Here is a 22,536-nt window from a genome sequence, read left to right as displayed (position 1 = left end):
CCCTCCAAGCTGCCTATGTTCAGTTAAAACACCCCTGCCTTGTTCAGTCACTGGATTCCAGCTGTTCTGGGAAAGCCATTTCCCCTGCACCTAGGAGGCAGACTCTGATGTAACTAACAGCTGGAGGCTACCTGCTGACTGCTTTTTTCATTTTTTTCTTCCTTTATTATAGTGGTAGGGAGAAGATTTTTTGTTGTTGTTGTTGATATTTCTTTGGGCTGCTCCCGCGGCATATGGAGGTTCCCAGGCTAGGGGTTGAATCGGAGCTGTAGCCACCGGCCTACGCCAGAGCCACAGCAACGTGGGATCCGAGCCTCCTCTGCAACCTACACCACAGCTCAGGGCAATGCCGGATCATTAACCCACTGAGCAAGAGCAGGGACCGAACCCGCAACCTCATGGTTCCTAGTCGGATTCGTTAACCACTGCGCCACGACGGGAACTCCGGTAGGGAGAAGATTTTATTTTATTTTCTCATTTCAGGAACATATTTGCATAGTGTTTTTGTTGTCTTTTGTGTTTGTTACATTCTGCATAGTGGAGAGAATTACCAATCGACCATTTTTCACAACGGGGAAGATAAAGAACTTGAGTCCCAGGGAATGTACAAAAAAGTTTGAATTAGAATTAGAGTATTTTATTTTTCTCCCATCTTTGTTTTCAAATAATTAAGTGTATTGTCTCACAGTTGGTTGTCCAGAGAACCCAAATTAATGTAATTGTGTGCAATATGTCATCCAGGTTTCAGCATGTCAGAATCCTTCTGTTGATTAAATAAGAGAAAAGAAGAGTGGGTGAAAGGCTGCAAAAGCTTGTGTTAATTAAGATATATTCCCCCACTGGTAGAAAATCATGCTTGGACATTATCACATCATTAGTCAGCTCGTCACAAATATCATTTGGCAAAAAAATCCTCTGATTCTTTTCAGTGACTGTAATGAAATTGTTCTGAGAAACCCTGTGAAAGGGCTTTAGTCTTTGGATAACTGCCATTTTCTTAAGAAATGGACTTTGGGCCTACCGAGAACACAGATCATTTGGTGTGACATTTGCTCCAAGAGAGGAAGTATTACTTTAAAAATGTTGCTACTTCATGAAGGAAACATCAATTTGGTTTCTTCCTTAGCATCAGACAAAGAATAGGATACTAATTAAACAGTTGAGATCTAGAAGGCTAAAGAACAACTAATATAAGCATTGGAAACATTTTTTTCATTTACTTGGGCTTTTATAGGGATAATTTTTTTTTTTTTTATTCTTTGTTTTTTTTTTTTTTTGTCTTTTTGCTATTTCTTTGGGCCGCTCCCGCGGCATATGGAGGTTCCCAGGCTAGGGGTCTAATCGGAGCTGTAGCTGCCGGCCTACGCCAGAACCACAGCCACTCGGGATCCGAGCCGTGTCTGCAACCTACACCACAGCTCACGGATCGTTAACCCACTGAGCAAGGCCAGGGATGGAACCCGAAACCTCATGGTTCCTAGTCGGATTCGTTAACCCACTGCGCCATGACGGGAACTCCCCATTTTTTTTATTCTTATAAACAAAAACTAAGCAGTCATACTTCTGCGGGAAAAAATTAATTATTCACATTTAGGAATTTGTCAATATAAAGATAGAAATTTTAAAAAGGATGGTTTTAGGTACTGTGTGTATTTTTTGTTTGTGTATATGTGGCCTTTTTTTTTGATAGTTGCAATAGCTATTCAAGAGTCTTCAAGTTCCCTGGTATTCTTTGCATTTATGATACTCAGATTAAAGGGTGCTCCAAATCTAGGAATATTAATTATAGATTTTATAGTTTGGGTGCTTTATGAGTGATCTCATAGGTTATTTTTGCTTGGGGCAGGGGGGAGTTGTTTTTTGTTTGTTTTTTTTTTTAGTCTTATCAATGTAGTGTCATCTTCAGAGATTTTCTTCCAGATTTACAATCAATGAGCTTTGTGATTTTACAGGGAGAGTTGATGGCTGTATTATATTATAGTTGTTTATATTAATAATTCTAGTTTTACTTTGCATTGAAATCAGTTTGGGAATCATTCAGTAAAACTTTAACTAATTAATTTTTAGCATCCAAGGATATATCATATTTAATATAACTGTTTGAACAGTTCTTTACTTGGTGTGTAAAGTTCATGATTGTTGTGGATTTGGGCTTTAATTTTCAAGACCCACTTTAGGAAATCGGTAAATGAAGGGTAAAAGAAAGAAAAAGAAATATTGCAAATCACTCATTTAATGTGATGCTACGTAAATTGGGAAGCAGACTGAAAAGCAAGGGCCTTATCATCAGAAAAATTTACGAGTCATTTCATTGAAATAAGCATTAATTTGGTTGATGAAAAATAGTATATCAGTTAATAATAGAACATAGCTTTAAAAAATATGAACTCAAAGATTACATGTGCTTAAAGGAGAAAAATAAAGTATGCTGTCATGAATCTGTGGACTCTGGGGGACAGCCACGTCTGTTTAAATCTTCTTTGCTCCTTTCCAAGTGTATTATAAGAACTGTAAGAATGGTGAAAACAAAATGCAGAGTAGAGGTCAGTTAAACATCTGATTTGATATTTTAATACATAAGAACGTAAAATCCACATCTTTACTCTCAGCTGTACATTGTAACCACTGGGCTCACAGGTGTGTAACACCTCGCTGTTCAGTAGCCTGGAAATGGTGATTGTCATCGAGTGTGAATGTTCAGTATGTTCTAGAAATTACTCGCTTTCAGTTAGTGATGGGTTTATTGCAGCTTGGCGTTTCAGCTGTGTACTCTATCTCAGCCTGATGGTGTGACTTTGTCAAGGCTGGAGTTCAAGTCCCCTGGCTATTTATGGTGGATGGATGAGCAGTTGGCCTCCTCTAAAAGAATGAGGATTACTCTTGGCAAACAGTTTTCTACAGACAGTAAAAATGGAAATTGGAAATAGTCTCTCAACTAATATTTATTTAGCACCTCGATACGTATCAGATAGTGTTGTATGTCCTGGGGGCACAAAACCCATCTGCTGGGAAGAGACGGAAGGGTCGATAGACAACTGTGTATAACAATGCAAGTGTAATGCAGTACATTCCTTGAGAATGTGAGCAGAGAGTGTACTAGGAGTACCCAGTAAGTTGGTGTATTCCAGATTTGGCAGCAAGAGAGAAAGAAAGAGGAGGGGTCATGATTCCAGAGGTAATGACTGTCTAGTCCTAGAAACTTGGAGTCAGGATAGATTACTCACTCTGTCAGTGCAGATAGCTTTGCCTTATAACTCTTTCTAAGATACACCTAAGGATTCTTCCTTCCTCTGCACTCTCTTTTTCCTTCTCTCTCTTTTTTTTTTTCTCCCATTTTCTGGCTCCCTCTCTCCCTCCCTGTCACTTTTTCTTCCTCTTTCTTTTCCTCCTTTTCTCCCTCTTTCCTTCATTATGAATTCATAAGCACAAAATTGTATTAATCAAATTCTTGATTCATGGTCCACTGTCACCATTGGACAATTCCTGGCCCTCGTTCATTCATTTACTGATTTATGATCAATACTTATGAAATTATTAACAATTACTTACACCTACCTTTTGGCTTTTCTTCTGTTTCCCCTCCTTACCCCTCCTAAGAGGTAACCATTATCCTGAACTCTGTATACCATAGCTTTTTTCATTGGTTTGCTTTGTTTCATATGTAACATACCTAAATAACACCTTGCTTAGTTTTTTTTTTTTTTTGCTTTTTTTTGGGGGGCGGCATATCGGCAGCATATGGAGGTTCCCAGGCCAGGGGGTGAATGGGAACTGTAGCTGCTGGCCTATGCCACAGCCTCATTTGTGACCTACCACAGCTCACGGCAACTCCGGATCCGTAACCCACCGATTAAGGCCAGGGATCAAACCTGCATCCTCGTGGATACTAGTAAGATTTGTTAACCACTGAGCCAGGACAGAAACTCCAGTTATTCTTTTAACTCAATAAAAAAATAATAATTTTCTTCTCTATGTAATATTCTGATACTTTTTACACTCAATATCATACTAATATAACTCACTATGTTTCTATTTGTAACTGAATTCATTGTTTCACTTCAAGGAATATTCCATTGTGCATATATACCATAAATCATCCATTCTTCTGTTTATAGGCAATTGAGTGGTTTCCATTTATGTTGTTCTGAATGGTGCTGCTATGAATACTCTTTCGCTTGCTGCTAGAGACATATATGAAAGTTTCTGAAGATGATATACCTAGGAATGGAAATATTGGCTTATGGGGTATGCAATGGTTGAGCTAAGTCAGACAGAGAAAGACAAATACTCTATGCTATCACTTATATGTGGAATCTGAAAAATACAACAAAGTAGTGAATATAACAAAAAAGAAGCCAATTCACAGATACAGAGAACAAACTTGTGGTTACTGATGGGGGCAATACAGGAGTAGGAGAGTCGAGGCACAAACTACTAAGTGTAAGGTAGGCTCAAGGATGTGTTGTACAGCATGGGAAACATAGCCAATATTTTGTAATAGCTGTAAATGGAAAGTAACCTGTAAATATTATGTAAAAATTGTATAAGAATTTTAAAAATTAATTTTAAAAAAGAATACCAGATTGTTTTTCAAAGTTCTTACACCAACTGGCATCTCCACCAGAACCATATAAGAACTTATTGATGTTGATACACACTCTCTCTAATACTTGGTCTTGTGAGATGAATTTCTGTTAATTGAATGTCACTTAATGTGAATGCTTTTTTTGTTGTGTGGTTTTTAATTCTCACTTCCCAGGGAACCAATGAGATGGTGCGTCTCTTGGTATTGTCATTGGTCATGTGTTTCCCTTAATGCTTCATTTATAAAATTTTAGTATTTGTCTATACTAGTGAATACTTGCCATTTTTATATAGGCATTTGTTATATCATAATCATAAAAAGACACATGGTCATAGAGTTGAAATAAAGCCATATTTTAGTAGTGTACAAAATGGTGGGTAAGTTTCTAGTAAAAGATGTGCAGTAGAAATAGTTAAAGAGTTAAAAGAATAGAAAATAAATCTATTTTAAAATGATTTTATGGCCTGTTTTTCACAGCTTGATGTTTATTTTTCTTTTGACAGAACGATTTCGAGATTTACTACTTCCTCCATCCAGTCAAGACTCTGAGATTCTGCCCTTCATTCAATCTAGACAGTATCCCAAGTAAGCAGTAAGAGTGCCCTGGGAAGAGACTGGGCATAGTGATGGGAGAGATTTGGGAGGGCAAAGACCAAGTGTTTCCTTTTTTAGAATTTCTGAAAAAGCCCAAATAACCTGTCCTCACTAAATAGGGCATCTCCTGCCATATATAATGTCTCAGCTGCTCACAGATGGGTCAGAGAAAAAATGTAGACCAGCTGCAGATGTACTCCAGCTCTGGCTGGGGAGCTGCTACTGCCGAGGGCAGACTATAAAGTGCCTGCTTCAGTGTCTGGGGCTGCTTCTTTTTGCTTCTGCTGTATCAACAGGGACGGATACTTTGTAGATAATTGCTCATCTGCTTTCATGTTTTCTGTCCTTTAAAAGTAAGAATTTATATCTAAGAAGTGGTTTTCAAAAACATGCTAGATAGGATTTTAACAAATTCTATATCTTCTCCTTTAGCGTCTTGATAACTCTTAAATGAGACAGACTTTTTCTTAGATGCCGCAAGTGTATGTGTTGGTTAAAGCAGTGTGTCTTCATCTTCCCAGAGAATAAGGAAGTACCAGGTTTTATTAGGCATCCTCATCTCTAAAAGCCGACGTGTGCTAGTATTTTGATCCTTCCTGTAGAAGCTTGAAGCACCCTCTACTTTTTGCATAATCTTTCTTTACTAGCTAGTATCCAGCAAGCTAAAGAATGAATGAACTAGACTCTGAAGTAGAAAAAGGAAGGTCACCACATTAAAGAACTGGAACTTGGTTTACATGTATTTTATCAGCATTGGTCACGAAGCTAAATGATTGATTCTTTGATCAGTAATTTCCCCCCTTCATACTAGCTTTGATAATTTTATTTAATTCTGATCACGAAATAAATATAGAATTCAAATGATCTGTTCATTGTCTCAGATATTAGTCCAGGTTTACTCTCTAGCAGGAAGCTTCCAATCTCCTTGCAGTTCACACAGGGACATTATGGGTGTGGACAAGCCTTGCGTGAGGGATGCATTATTCACAAAGTACGTGTTGTCAGGGTTGTCAGGGAGTGTGGAGGGGCCAGAAGAGATCCATGCCTGTCTGTCAGTATTTTTGCTCACAGTGCTACTCGCAGGGGCCAATGGTGCTTGCTTTTCTGCCTCTTTGGCTTACTGTCTGCCTGACGCCCTTGCTTGAAGAGGGGCATCTCAGTGGCTTCTCAGCTGGTAATCTGGATGCATCTGTTTCCCTAGGTTTCCTTAGCTCTACGTCTTATATCTTGCTTGTTCTTACCTTTCTTTTTTTTTTGTCTTTTTTTAGTTATTTCTTGGGCTGCTCCCGCGGCATATGGAGGTTCCCAGGCTAGGGGTCCAGTCGGAGCTGTAGCCACCGGCCTACGCCAGAGCCACGGCAACGCAGGATCCGAGCCGTGTCTGCAACCTACACCACAGCTCACGGCAACGCCGGATCGTTAACCCACTGAGCAAGGGCAGGGACCGAACCCGCAACCTCATGGTTCCTAGTCGGATTCGTTAACCACTGCGCCACAACGGGAACTCCTTCTTACCTTTCTGATAGTGCTGTGATCCTTTCTAATATTTAACAGACATCATGAGACCATCCTTTGTCAGTGTCCAACCCTTGGGGTGGATATTCTTTTTGACATCTGTAGATTAAAAGAATAAAAATCCTTTCTTAATGCCACACTCACCACATTTTGGCAATTAAGAGTTCAGACTCTGGGAGTTCCTGTTGTGACTCAGCGGTAACGAACTCAACTAGTATCCATGAGGACATGGGTTCGATCCCTGGCCTCACTCAGTGGGTTAAGAATCTGGCGTTGCCATGAGCTGTGGTGTAGGGTGCAGGCATAGCTCAGATCCTGTGTTGCTATGGCTGTGGCGTAGGCTGGCAGCTACAGCTCCAATTTGACCCCTAGCCTGTGAACTTCCACATGACTCAGGTGCGGCCCTGAAAAGACAAAACAAAACAAAACAAAACAAAAGGAGTGTATCCTCTGAAGCAGACTGCTTTACTTGTTGACTTGGTGACCTGGAGCAACCTAACCCTTTGTGCCTCGGTTCTGCTTGTGTGAAAGGAGGGAGCTAATAATGCCTACTCTTCAGGAGGGTTATAGAGATTAACTGAGTTAATAAACAAAAATATTTTGAACTGAGCTTGACACAGAGTAAATTCTGCATTTTAGCAGCAAGTGTTATTTATGGCTATTCATCTAAAATTGCATATAGAATTAACTAGATTTGAATGTTTTCCAAACACTGTAGGACATAGGTTGTTCATTGATCTTGTGGGATAGCTCTTGTGTCAAGATGCTTTTGTTAACCCACCTTTATTAATATTTAGGGAAGCACTATTTATTAGTATTTCAAAATTACGGCCAGATGCTGATGTGAGGCACTGCTTAGGTGACCACCTAACGTCTTTATGAGCTTCAGTTTTCTGAACTATCAAATGAAAACACACTAATTAAAGGGTTCTAGGTGTGAATAATATTTATATAAAAATTCTAGGTTAAATACAATTAGCTTATTGGAGTTACAGAATATTAAGCGTTTTTTTGTTGCTGATTTAATGTCTGGTTTGGCAGAATTTTAGGAGGTGCTGGGAGAAACGAGAAGGAAGAATACAGTTCTGTTTGCACTGTGGCCTAGGCAGCGTTGAGTTAGTCCAGGGAAGGGCATAGAGGCAAAAGCTCTGCACAGGAAAACACTGCACATGAAGAGTGCTGGAGTAGAAGAAGAGAAAGCTGTAGTAATGGCCAATGAGTAAATACGAGTGGGCAGGGGTCTGTGTTATGTCTAGACCTAATTTAAACTAATTTTGTATAATTCATGATTTGAGATATTCTCATTTATTTTCTCATTGATATTCACTCTCAAATAACTCTCCTTTATTCATTATGGGAAGATAACTAAAAGTCAAGGAATTTATCATTTTGTGACACACCAAAATTTCTGGAACGCTGATAATTAATCAAGCCATTAGTATTTGTCACTTTCGCTCACAATGCAGTATACTTATTCACATTAAGATTTTTCTGATTCTTTCACTGACTCATTAAATATAGATTCCTTTAGGGAGAGATATGCTTTAAGAGCCAAAATATATGTATGTGATGTATTTGTCTTCTATAATGTGAAAGAGTGAAATTTACAGAGGACAGTGTAGCTGACATTCTTTAAGTGAGACTCACACTGGTTAACATAAACTGACAGCATGGACTGTGGTCATGTGGATTGAGGATGGGTTATCTAGTCAGCATAGTGCTTCTATAATCTTTTTTTTTTTTTTTCTTCAGGGCTGCACTCACGGCATATGAAGGTTCCAAGGTCGGGGGTTGAATCAGAGCGGTAGCTGCTGGCCCACGCTACAGCCACAGCTACACCAGATCCACACTGCGTCTGCGACCTACACCACAGCTCACGGCAATGCCAGATCCTTAACCCACTGAGCAAATCTAGGGATCCAGCCTGTCCTCATGGATATTAGTCAGATTCGTTACTGTCAAGTCACGATGGGAACTCCAAGCCCCTATAATCTTAACCATCTTATCAGGAGACACCTAACAGATAGTAAGATGTGGAAAGGGTGTCATTTATTTAAGGGGAAAATATTCATGAAGAGAACTGACTAGTTTTAAGGGAAAGCCATTAAAAAAAAAAATCACCTGTGATGGTGCTGGGAGACATTGTTCTAAAATATAGTAATGTTAATTAATCACATTCTTACACCCGTGAACTCAGATTTGACCCATTGCCGAAGTCAGGCACATCCATTCTCATCAGAATGTCATAGGGGACACTGCACCATGAAAATTCTCAGAGCATGAATAGGTGCCAGAAACAGACAGATGAGTGAAAAGAAGGAAATGAATGCATACTTAATACCCCCAAAAATGTTAATTCAGAAGTTAGAGGAAAGAAATGGAGACAATGGAACTTACTTTTTGTTGCTCAAGTCTTAGCTGGCATCATTGTTATTAACTTTGAAGGATTTAGGTTTATAATACATTTAGACTGGAGAGTGGCGGTAAATATTCTTATCCTTTTAAATGCAGCTTGGCAAAATAAAATGGTAAAGGACATGCTGCATAGTTCTACTCCCAAATGACTTGCAGCCATTTTGGCAATTGGGTGAGCAAAACATATTGTAATGGCTCTGAAAGTTTAATTGTGATATATATATATAAATATTGTAAAAAAAAGTGAATAAAATGTTGCCTATCTCTGTTTGGTCCTCATAAAGATCAAGTTCTCTGAAATGCTTCATGTCAGAATAGTTTAGAGAGGAGAGTATTATTAGGACCAAATTCAGAGCTCTTTCTTTTTGGCTTGGTTTGGCATCACAGGACAACCTTGAGTATTTGGACAATAAAAATCAATGTCTCAACCCGATGCCGTTTCGAATGGCCTGCTTAAAAATGACTTCGAGTTGTGATCTTGGGTAATATACTTAAATTGCAGAGCTTCAGATGACCTTAACAGATTTCATCTGTTCTCCACATTTTCTTCCTTTCTCTTCTCAAAGGAAGTTTTGAGTCTTCTTCCAGAGACCCTTCTTCTCCAGTGATGTTTGTCTAGTCTGCATATCTGTAATATGTTTGTCGTCTCAGCTAAGTTTTTCCCATTCATCATAAAAAAGAACAACATTTAACCCTTTCTACATACCAGGATTGTGTCATGTGCTTTATAGGTGTTATTTCCTTTAGGAAATACCATTAGGTTAGAACCGTTTCCCCAGTTTTACAGATTTTATAGATTAGGGGACTAAAGTTTAAAGGGGTTAAGTCATTTACTCAAAGTCCCATGGCAGAGCTACGTCTCAAACCCAGATCTGTTTGGCCCCCAATTATATCTAATTGTGCTATACTGTTTCTCACTTATTCATCTATCCATTTTTCCATTCTTCTAATACTTATTGAAAAGTTATGTGTCCTAGAAGCAGTCATAATTACCAAAAATACCAAAATGATTAGGATACAGTATATGGCTTCAAGGAACCTTAAGTCCAGTGAGGGGGGAGCAGAATCAGAGTTTAATGGAGAAATTTATAGCTGCACAGTTTTATAAATTGGAGAGAAGTAAACTGAATTCAGTGAGGAAAGAGAATATAAAAAGCCTTCTTGTCTAGATAATTCATGTAAAGTTTAATTTTCCCTTTGGGTACACTCCTGACAAGTGCTATGAAAAGGATGAAGAGGCTTTTTAGATGGAACAAAGAGCATAAGAGCATATGGAGGTGGGTGGTTCATTGAGAGATAATATTTTATATTCAGGAGGGAAGTGATATAGGATCAATTCTGTCATAATAGTAACAGAGAAAAGCAGGTAGATGTTTGAGGATGTTTGGAGGCACAGTTGGCAGAATGGAATGACTATTGGACAAAAAGAAGAGGGAGGGGGAAGGAGATGAAAAGAGTGAGAAGGAGGGAAGGGAAGAGGAAGGACTTCAAGGAAGGAGCTCAAGGGAGTTCTCTTCGTGGCTCCATGGTTAACGAACCAGAGTAAGATCCGAGGTTGGTTCGATCCCTGGCCTTGCTCAGTGGGTTAAGGATACGGCATTGCCATGAGCTGTGGTGTAGGTCACAGATGCGGCACAGATCCAGTGTTGTGGGCTGGTAGCTGTAGCTCTGATTACACCCCTAGCCCAGGAACTTCCATATGCCATGGGTGCGGCCCTCAAAAAAAAAAAAAAAAAAAAAAGGGAGTTCAAGCTTTTACCTACGTGTCACCTCCTGGCTTATTGTCACCATAACTGGAGATAAGTGGCAGGTCTCTCTGAGCATGATGTTTTTTTCTCTATTTCAAATATAATATTAGCACCATAGGAAAAACTCCCTGCTTCTCTTTACTGTCATATACATATTACTTCTAACACCAGATGTGTGGGAGTTTTTCCCACACCAGCCAATTTGATACCAGCTAGGTGTCTGGCAGTTCAATTCAGTGCTGACATGAGCCAAAGTTAGTTGTAAACCCCACACACAGGTCAAGGGCTCAGTCTCGTGAGATTTTTCACTCCCACTTCAGATGCTAATCACAAGTAGTAGGTCCCCAAGTTATTCACAATTTCTGCCCAGGGTGGCTGCAGATCAGGGTTCCCACGACTCTTCCTGGGATCCTATCACGGGTTAGAACAATTTGTAGAACTCAGGGAAGCACTTACAGATTTTTTATACAATAAAGAATATGAAAAAGCACACAGACGAACAGCCAGATGAAGAGCGAGGTCTGGAAGGGTCCTGAGAGTGGGAGCTTCTGTCTCCAGAGAGTTGGGGTGTGTCACCCCCTTGGGATGTCAGTGTGTTCAGCAACGGGGGAGCTCTCTAAACTCCTTTTCATGGAGGCTTTGTCACAGAGGCATGATCAGTTATTAACTTCTTTTCCAGCTCCCCTCCCTTCTTCAGAGAATAAGGGGCAGAGCTGAAAGTTCCAAGTTTCTAAGCATGGCCTGGTGTTTCTAGTGACAGCCAGCTGCATCCAGAAATTCCAGGAAATTCCAAGAATTTAGGAACCATGTGTCTGACGCTCCTATCCTTCAGGAAATTATGAAGGTCTTAGGAACTCTGTGTCAAGAACAAGAGTCAAAGAGTAAATACTAGAACAAAAGATTCCCTTAGCACCCTTGTATGTGAGAGTTTTAGAAGCTCTGTGTCAGGAACCAGGGACAGAGACCAATCCATATACTGTGGACAAAGAAGGTCGCCTGCCATATCAGTAAACAAAGGATGTTGCTACCATCAGCCACTTCAGCCACCTGAATGGTGCACTGTGAGTGGTTTCTGGACAGTGAAAAACAGGATGCTGGCCCTAGATAGTTAAGGTGCATGTCAAAGGAACAATTTCAGTAGGTCCAGACTCTTACATCTTCCCATAAATAAAAAAGTGCTAACTAAATTCATTAACTTCAGATATCTGGTTTTCTTCAATTAACAGAAATCTTTTGATGTTCCAACTTCCTGGAGTTTCTTTCTTTTCTTTTTTTTTTTTTTTAAATGAAACCTCCCTTGATATATCCTGGCTCCTCTTTTTTTTTGTTTTGTCTTTTTGCCATTTTTTTGGGCCACTCCCATGGCATATGGAGGTTCCCAGGCTAGGGGTCCAATCAGAGCCATAGCCACAGGCCTACGCCAGAGCCACAGCAACGTGGGATCCGGGCCTCCTCTGTGACCTACTCCACAGCTCATGGCAACACCGGATCCTTAACCCACTGAGCAAGGCCAGGGATCGAACCCGCAACCTCATGGTTCCTAGTCGGATTTGTTAACCACTGCGCCACGACGGGAACTCGATGGCTCCTCCTTTAACCTCTTTGGAGCAATCTCTCAGAACTGAGAACCTGTCTCCCGAGCTTCAGTCCTCAGTATATCTGCCAAAGAAACCTTAATCTCAACTTTTCGGTTGTGCATTTTCCCAGTATTCTGCATACAGAATATACATATTAATACTTATACGTATGTATATTTCAAGTACCTTCCCTCTAATGTTACTTTGAGGCAGCAGGCACAGTACCCGGCATAATTCTACCTTGTAAGGCTTTGTGGTCATTAATAAAATGATGTAAAGCACCTGGCCTTTTGCAAATGTGAATTCCCATCACCATCCCCATTCCCAGCTCTAGTCTGCCTTTTCCCAAAGCTACGCCTCACCTCAAAGCTGGGTGCAGGGTTGGGGGGGGTGAGGTTCCATCACGTGGTCTGCCTTATTGTCTTCATTCCAGTCTAGAGCTTGCCAAAAAGGGCATGTTTTTCTGTGCAACAATGAGGGCTGGGCGATGGGATGTGTTTGGAGAGTGATTCATCAGGAAGGCGCTCTCTCTATTGTGTGCCTGCTTGTGCATGGTACACAGCTGCTCTAGTAATTTCTGCAATTGCAGCTATTCATAACATTCTTCACAATATCCATAATAGTAAAGGACTACTGTCTCTCATTTTCTCATCCCTAAACTTAGATTTTTCTTTTGTATCATAGGTGATATTCCAACACCGGGCTGGCAGGAGATCTAAAAAAAAAAAAAAATTATATTCTGGCTAAAATGTGGAATGCAGTCATTAGGATTCTTAATTCTTGCATATTTTAGAATCTACGCAAGCAAAAATGTCAGAATTTAAGCTGATCCTTCCATAGATAGTAGGTCTCAGCCCCTGGGCTGGGATTAACAAGTAAAGATCCTGTCATCAGAATTGCCAAAAGCCAAGAAACCCAAACAGTCCCTACAAAAACTGAGGCACTGCTGAAACTGTCAGACTTTGCTGGGACCTATGATAAGCCAAGGTACTCCACTGGGGCGAGACGAAAAGACAAGGAATAAGGATGCCTCAGTGCTGAGTGAGAGAGTAACTCATTCTGGACTCATATGAACTGGTTGAAGGATGGGACCACGATGAGCCTATAGCTGTAAGGTCAGGCAGCTGAAATCTCAGAACAAGCTGAGGAAGTAAACACTTTCTAGGAGATTAAGTTAAGCACATAGGAGTCTCTGTCTAGGGCCTTTGAGAGCTATTTACTTTCTTTGTTCTGCCTCATCCTGCATTCTCGGCTGTCCTACATCTTCTCAGACATCAGTTATTTTCAGTCTTTTGATTTTTTTGTTTGTTTGTTTTGACTCAGCAATGGTCTGTCAGTTGAAAGAGGAAGTGGCCCGAAATTCTTCCTTTGTTAAAAATCTTAAAACCCTATCTTAACATCCTTGGATAGAAACAAGCTTCTCTTTGAATAAGGTGATATATAGCTCCTCAATAATATTCTCAGCTCTAGAAGAGCGAGATGTTAGCAGAGTTAAACAATGGTTTTAGAAACAGTTTATGAATTCCATGGTATAAATGAACATTAAAAAAAAGTTTAAAATTAACCCGTAGTAGTCATGGTAGTCTAGTTTTGATAATATGCCTGCTCTAAGGGAATTCCTTGCCAAAGAATTTTTCTCCTCACAGCCCCTAAATTAATTAAGTTTCTGTTTGTAAAGCTTTGATTGGCTAATTCAGACACCTAAGAAACAGACATCAATCAAAGCAGTTTTTCAACTAATATTGCTTTTGTTTATGCATGAGATTGCCTTAGGTAGCGATCATTCATTAATTACAGAGATTCCTTAGCCCTCTGCTGGTGAAGTATCTTTCCTTAGGTTGTTCCTAAAGTCCAAACAATGTGGACCTCCACCCACCACCTCCCACCAAGGCTTAACTCAGATGATAAGGTCTGCCCAGGTCACCATATTTAAAATCCCCACCAGCACCAGCTCACTTTCTACCCTCCTTAAATGCCCTTCTAGCAACGTCAACGTCGTATTGGATATTGTCAGAAATACAAATGTTTTATTTTTTCCAAAGCACCTTCACATGTAGCATTTTGTTTGTATTATATCCATGTATTCTGTGTGTTGCACTTATTTATTGTATAATTTTCTTCTTGTTTATTAAAAGCCTCTCATCAATTGAAGAGTAGCCATAGGAGCTAGAATGGCAGAAACGTAAAACAGTAAAGTGATTATTTCATTCTGTCTGACAAATGTTGCAGCTGGTAAGCTTCGTCCCAACTGAAATCCAACATTTTGGGGTTCTGTTATTCTAGAATCACTTAGGGAAGAGAAAAGTGATGGCAAGAGGAGGGAAGACAAAACATTAAAATCTAAATACTCGGAAAATATGGTAATACTACATTTAATTCCCTAAGGCTGCGCAACTTTATAGGTTGAGATTTTGTTGATGGTATTTCTCAATTCTTGCTTTCTTGGATTATATTTTAAGATATAGTTCTGTTACATTGTTTTGGTTGTGTTTTGTTTTCAGAGACTACAGTGATGGATGTACTTTGGACATGACTTTCCTAGCTTCCTTTTCAACCACTTTTCCTTTTGTTGGTATTTAATCATTATTTTTCTTCAGCAGTTATCCTCTGTCTCCTGGTCATGCTGAAATTATGGATTATATGTGATTTTATTGGCATTCCTTCTTGATCGTACAATTGGAAGATTTACATCCAGGTAGCAGACATTATCCTCCAGATCTTGAAATAACTAAACCATCACGTTCAAAGTGTTGAACAAGATAATACTCACAGAATAGAAAAGAAAAATAGAGGGAAAATCCACTTTATAATTGACATTAATGGAGTTCTCTGGAAAGATGCACTAGAGCAATTCTTCTCAGACTTCAGTGTTCTTAGAAATCACCCAGTGGCCTTAGTAAAACAGATTCTGGAGTTCTTGTTGTGGCTCAGTGGAAACGAATCCAACTAGTAACCATGAGGTCGAGGGTTTGATCCCTGGCCTCGCTCAGTGGGTTAAGAATTGAACATTGCTGTGGCGTAGGCCAGCAGCTATAGCTCCGATTCAACCTCTAGCCTGGGAACCTCCATATGCCGCAGGTGTGGCCCTAAAAAGCTAAAAAAACCAAAACCAAACAAACAAAAAAACCCAGGTTCTAATTCACCGAGTCTGGGGCCAGGCTGAAGATTCTGTCTTTCTAGCAATTTCTCCAGTACAATTAATGCTGTTGGTCCAAGAACTACACTTTGGATAGAAATGTATTACATCACATTAGTCAAAGCCTAATGAAGGGCTTTTCATTCCTTTCAAGGTCATATTTTCTCATGTCTGTCACCTGGGATGACAGAAGTGCTCAGCATGCTGAGCAAAAACGAGTAGAATAAAGAAGTCTCTCTCGTCATGGTCACCTATCTTTGTGACAAAGAAAAATCTGAAAGCACACCTCACCCAGCTGAATTATCAATGACTACTAACAACACATCTATAATACTTTATCTGGTCTAAATATTAAAAATACTTTGCTTTTGTTTGAATTGGCCTCCTAAATCTTGATCCTTTTATAACTTTCAACTTTTAAGTACCTTTTAAGTGCCTCTCTTGAAAAGACCCACTGCTCTGTTTTTGTTTTCTTATTCTAGTCTGACAATGTTTCCCTTTGAACTGAAGATTTTAGTTCAGTTACATTGAATTATACTGTACAACATTATTTTGTACTGATTATTTGTCCCACATTTTCTGTTTCATCCCCTACCCCCCCCTTTTTTGACTGTGAAGACAAGATGCATAATAATGATAGAAGCCATGGTCTATTTTCTAATTGCATCGAGCTCTCTACAGTAATGGAAAAGAAATAGCGAAACAAAATATAGTGCAAATAAATTTGAGGCTTAAAAGTTTACTCCAGCTGAAATTAGCCAGCAACCAAGATAAGACCCCCTTTACACCTTCCTTTCAGGAGGAGGATAAGTTGCAATGTGGAAAAAAAGAGGAGAGTTAGGAAAAGATGGAAAGATTTCTTTGAGAGGAAAAAAAAAAAAGAAAAGAAGATATTTGACCCTAAATGCTAAGAAATGGATAGAGAATAAAAAAGATTCACTGTCATTTTCATAAATAACAATTCAAATGAAATATAATTTTAAAAATAGCACTCTTTTGGAAAGGCTGATTGTAGTAGAAAAGTCTAAAGTAAGATCTAAACTCAATCTCAGAGTGTTTAACTGAATATACTCCTTCTAAAAGCTTTCAGAGGTAATTTTATTTTAGTATGGCTTGCAGCTGTGTTTAAATATATGTTGGAATGGGGTGCGAAGTTTGGCCAGGTGTTTTATGTGACGATTCACTTATAATTGGTCAGCTTATGACTCATGTTTCCAGTTAACGACCTAGTGTGTGAACAGTTTGAAGAGTTTGGTAGCTTTTCTTTTACATTATTTGAACTAGTTTTTGCATATTAATAAAAATCTCAAGTCTTGTGTTAGCAGATCAAGCCTACATTAGCCAACACACACACACACACACACACACACACACACACACACACACACAAATAAAATAAAATCTAAGGACAAAAGAAATTCTCTTTAACTTTCAATAGGAACTAAGTCTAACAGTGGGAATCCATCTATATGTTTATGTATGTGTATGTGTGTATTTAAGAGTGAGAAACTATCATAGTAGCTTCTTAATAATAATCTAACTAGTACAGAAAATCTGAACATTTCAAGCACACACACATTAATAATTTTAAATGCATGTTGGACATGGTAGGAGATGAAAATAATTGCTTGGGGTCCTAAACCATAAGGAAAGTCCTACCTAGATGAATAAATGAAGTGAGTGCTAAGGCTCATATTTGCTCTTAACGATGTATCTATTTATCCCTCAAAAGGTTAGAGCTCGTTTCAACCACCTGTGGGTTATATGTGGGCTGGTACAAATGGCCCAGACTTCTCAAATACTACATCCTTAGTGAATAAAGAGAGATTAAATAGTCTGTTCTGCAGAAGGAGATGGTGGAGATAATTGACTTATTTTGTCTTTGGTTCCAAGAGGAATTTGAGAAGAAATCTCCCCTGATATTTAGGAATCACAAGTTCCATTTCACTTGGGTTGGAACAGTGAATTCATACTATGTATATAGCCCAATAAACACAGAGACCAAAATTTAGTTTAAAGTTATTCCAGATTGATGGCATCCTCTTTTGGCTTTGGAATAAGGCAGTATAATGGGAAAAAATTAAAATCATTATAAAAAAAAAAGAATAAGGCAATAAAAATCCTCTTTTGGGTGACATGTTTTAATCCTCAAAGGATTCCTGCACATGAGACACCAAAGAATATAAGCTCATATTTTTAAATAAGTTATTTATTTTAAAATATGAGGAATTAAAATTTTTTTTTTAATGTGGAAACAAAATACTATGAATACCTGTTAGGAAAAGTTATATATTTAAAAGGTACGAGACAAATGTTTAATATGTTTAAAGAAATAAAAGAGAGGATTAAGATCATGATTAAGAGACAGGGACAATCAGATTTCTCAAAGCCCTTGTGAAAAAGAGCCAATAGGGCTTCTAGAAGTGAAAGATACAGTATCATACACTTGAGTAAGTTAATCACAGCCATGTAGAGAATAAATGAACTGTCGGATAGAACCGAAACACTATCCAGAATTCAACACACAGAGACAAAGATATGGAAAATATGAAAGAAAGGTCGAGATGGAGTGGAAGGAGTGAGAAGTTCATGCATTCCTTTCCACCAGAGGTCCCAAAAGAAAAAGAAGAGTGAAGGAGATGTAATACTTGAGGAAATAATAGCCCAAATTCAGGGATACCAATAAATCCCAAGCAGTATTATAAAAATAAATTCATCCTGGGAAAAATCCTAATTTACTAACAGAAAAGTAAAAGCAGAGACCAACACTTAACATGAAAGTAGTCAAGAAAAGAAAGGGGCAGGAGAGAAACAAAGTTGGGCAAACAGAGCAAAGTGATATTGTGGTAAGCAATTCAGCATAATTGAACTAAATTCTACAGTTCAAAGGAAAAGGCTGTCAGAATGGAATAAGAAAATAAAATTGAATAATAAGCTGTTTTCAAGAGATTCTCTCACAACATGAAGAAGACAGGCTGAAAGTTAAAGAAGATGAAGATTATAGCAGAGAAATTCTAACCAAAGAGAAATTGTTTCAGAGAAAATACACTTTAAAATATTTTCAGACATAAAGAGCATTCATATTCAGTGAAATCAGGTTCCATTATTTCTCTGACTGAAAGAATTAGAATGAACTCCTATTTGGGAACACAGATTTGGTTTGTTTGGTTTCATACACAGAAATGGAGTTCATTCTAGCGATAGATATGAACTACTTATTAGCTGTGTGGCCTTGAGGGAATATTTAAACTTCTAGCACCTCAGCTTCCTAATCAATGAAATGGAATAATGCCGTTTAAACTCTTGTTTAATAATTCCAAGTAATTCATCTCAAGCACATAGCTCCGTGTCAATCACATAGCTCTACATATGTCAGCACAATCAAGGAAAAGATTGATGGTTTTACCTTGTAGTGCATTTGCATAAACAGAAAGATGAGGCCTATAAATTACTTTGGTTAGAAAAATAACCCTTGAACTGTCTAATTTAGTTCAAAGATATTCTTTTATAGAAACCTTGCTGCCCCAGAGGCTTGTCATATTCTGAAATTTCATTAAAAAAATAACATATTCTTTGACATCAACCCAGATAGACTACGTGGAAGAATATGCCCATTTTTGCCAAACACAGGATTGCTCTGAGATCAAATCAAGGGTTTGGGATGGAAATGTTCTCAAATTAGGTTGTGATGATTGTTGTACAACTATAAATGTAATAAAATTCATTGAATTAAAAAACAAACCAAAACAAAAAAACGCTTTATATAGATGTGTTTTGTAATCCTTAAAACACTATAGAGTCATGTTTATTATCCACTTAAGGCCTATTAAGAAAAAAAAACATTTATGTATCTTTGCCTTTAAAGACTGTCCTCTCACAGCCTGCTCTTTCATTGGGGACAGTTAATAGTCACAAGGTCTTTTGTCTTAGACTAGCTCATTATATCCTTTGTTTATTCTTTAAAAATATCTATTGAGTAAGGTAGATTCTTTTATAATATGATGTTTTAATTCCTAAGAACCTTACATATTTCAAAACGTGTAATTAAACAGTCATTTTATGGTCACAGAGAAATTGGGGGCAGAGAATTTCAGCATCATAACGACAAAAACTACTCCACCCCCACCTTCAACCCCTTGCTAGAATCTCCATAATCAAAGTGTTTCATTGTTTAACTTGTAAGTGAATGACTATAAAACTTAGAACACTGCTGAACAATTCCAGCACTTGACCCCTATCTTGCTTTTGCTGAGAGTAATTGTAGCTCTTAGATTGTGTGTTTTTTGCCCCGGTTGAATAGTCTTTGCAGTGGTAGGAAAAGGAGGCGATTACTCAGAGAGCTGTGAGGAACTGTTCCCAAGAGGTGAGCTCCAGGGGGCAGGATGTGAGTGATTTTTGCCGAGGGGTATGTGTGCTACGTCATGTAGAAGGATGCTGCTAGCCCCAAGGAACAGATATGCCAGTTAATGCTTTTCCGAGAATGCGAAGATGGGAGCATCTAGGTTCATAAAAAATTTCTCCTGAAGTATTTCTAACCATCTGGGGGCCGTTTTGCCTCTTTTCCCAGAGCGCAAGTTGCCTCATCCTGATCTTGGCCCTGATCTCCTCTCGGGGTGTACTGTGGGTCAGCTCTGCAGCGGCTAACGACTTGGTTCTTGCAGAACGGGATATTCTTTGCCACTGTCATTGGCAAAGTGTCTGTATACGTTCTTTTCACTCTTCTCACCTGCCTGATGGAGCACATAGCTGCTCAAAGCAACTGCACAGCAATGGTGCTTTTCCTTTCCTGCTTACGTCTAAGCAGTGTGAAGTGCAGATAATTCTCACCCATAGCCAGTGGAGTCACCAAAGCGTATCTTATTTCCAGGCAGAAAGTTGTATTTGGATCTGTGCCTGAGATGCACAACCTAACAGGTTCTCTTTAAGGACCGGATGCTGGTCTATCTCTCCTCATCTTTTACCCTTCCTCAAACCTCGTCCCCACCCCACCCCACCCCACCCCAATATTCCATCTAAGAGGCATGGAATATCAAACTGGGCATGGCACTGATCTCAGGTTCCTCCATTGTTATGTGGACATAGTAATACTGTACCACCTCATAAAGTGTTAAAATTATAACATAATATGTGAAAAGTACAAAGCATTGTGTGTATAATATGGATATGTAACCCACTTAAGTTACTTTTCAAATTGTGTCTTACTTCATACTGGCATGTGTTTTTGTGTTAGCTACTTCCCTTTTTATAACCTCCTTGAGGACTGAAATTGCAATTACTCAATTACTCATCTCTTTCCGATTTTTTTCCTTTTCTTTCTTCCTTCGTTTTTTTTCTGCAGCAGATATTCATGTGCCTTACTCAAAGTAACCCTTCTGTTATTACATGTTGAATTACATAAGAGCACATTAATTTCCTCCCATTTATTTAATCTGCTTCCAACCAAATTCTTATCTACATTTCTCATCTCACACTGAACTTTGTTCATTTCTCGTATTGATGCTGGACTTCCCTGGGGGCTTGATGGTGCCCTGGCAGAGCTCACTGATGCCATCCATTGAAATAAAACATGTCTGCTCTTTGTGGCCCTCTACAGTTCTTAGTAGGCTTGTGTGTGTGTGTGTGTGTGTGTGTCTTAACTGAGTGGTACGTTTTTAGATAAAGAAAATCAGAGTTAGAGAGGACAAGTAATATGCCTGTGATCCCAACCCTAGTAAATGTCTGGAACCCCAAATTCTTGTCTTCTTGTCCAGAGTTATTTCAAAATACCAAGGAGTAGCTATTTAGGGTATAGGGTGGGTATGTGTGGGTTGTGTAGGGTGGAAAGAGACAAGTAGGAAAGTGGTGATTTCATGACTCCTCTCTCTCTCTCTCTCTGTGGTCAAATGTCTTTGTGTTTGTTCCTCCTTTTAGGAAGTGTTGAGGATGAGAAATCATTTTCTCTTAACCCTTCCAGGTTCTTAGCTGAGACCCCTCTCTAATAAAAGAGAGACTAATGGGATTATCAATAAAGATATTGGCTGTCATAAGGCTGACTATCCAAATTTACTTTTTTGGACAGTTACTTTTTTTTTTTTTCTTTTTATTAGGACCTCGCCCACGGCTTACAGAGGTTTGCAGGCTAGGGGTTGAATCAGTGCTGGCCCACAGCTGCTGGCCCACAGCACAGCCAAAGCAACACCAGATCTAATCTGCATCTGAGACCTACACCGCAGTCATGGCAACACAGGATCTTTAACCCACTGAGTGAGGCCAGGGATCGAACCCACATCCTCATGGATACTGATCAGGTCCTTTACTGCTGAGCCACAATGGGAACTCCGGATGGTTACTACTTTTCAAGAAAAGTTTTTTATTTTTTTAATAACAGGGAAAAAAACTCTAAAATTGCAAGGTCTTATATATGTAAGTGTCTTTTTCTGATATAAAGATATCCGGAGCTAGGCTGTCCCTAGAGGATATGGCAGTTGTGCAGTCATTCAAAGATGAGTGTTTAGACCCCCAGGTTAACATTTCAGGCACCAGGAAGGAGGAAAGAAAGAGACAGTGATAAAGAGATGTAATTTCAACTGAGTTTCCTTCAAAGAGACTTCCAGTGTTTCTAGCGCACTTCTGTTTATATCATATGAAGCAGAACAAAGCCACACAGCCAAAGTAGTTGCAAGGTGGTCTGGGAAATGTAGTGTCTTGGCGGAGTACTTCGCTTCCCTGAATAGCAATATCTTTGTTACTAAGATAGAATGGGTGGATGAATATTGAGTGAACAGTTAGCAAATTTCATTGTAATTATGGATTTCACTCACTCACACACACACACACACACATTTGAATATACAGTCACAAGTGGAGGAATTGGAGATTCCTTTGAGATTATTCTCCAGCCATGTCTATACTAAATAAACCTAACCAGGGAAAGAAGGAGAACAGGGTTAGTGTCTTTTCCGTTCACATGGTAGAGGTTTCAGGAAA

General features: G+C 39.0%; 1 protein-coding gene across 3 annotated transcripts in view; it reads left to right on the top strand.

The window, feature by feature from the left end:
• NOX4 (NADPH oxidase 4) overlaps positions 1-22,536 on the top strand; it is a 148,185-nt gene that overhangs the window by 104,901 nt on the left and 20,748 nt on the right. For all 3 annotated transcript variants that reach the window (XM_047753098.1, XM_047753095.1, XM_047753097.1), the window contains exon 13: positions 5,089-5,170. In XM_047753098.1, the coding sequence (XP_047609054.1) occupies positions 5,089-5,170 (82 nt within the window). The remainder of the gene's footprint in view (positions 1-5,088; positions 5,171-22,536) is intronic.

This window comes from Phacochoerus africanus, chromosome 11 (genome assembly GCF_016906955.1).
Source record: "Phacochoerus africanus isolate WHEZ1 chromosome 11, ROS_Pafr_v1, whole genome shotgun sequence".
In the NCBI taxonomy this organism is placed as follows: Eukaryota; Metazoa; Chordata; class Mammalia; order Artiodactyla; family Suidae; genus Phacochoerus; species Phacochoerus africanus.
This window is presented reverse-complemented; position numbering and strand designations above follow the sequence as displayed.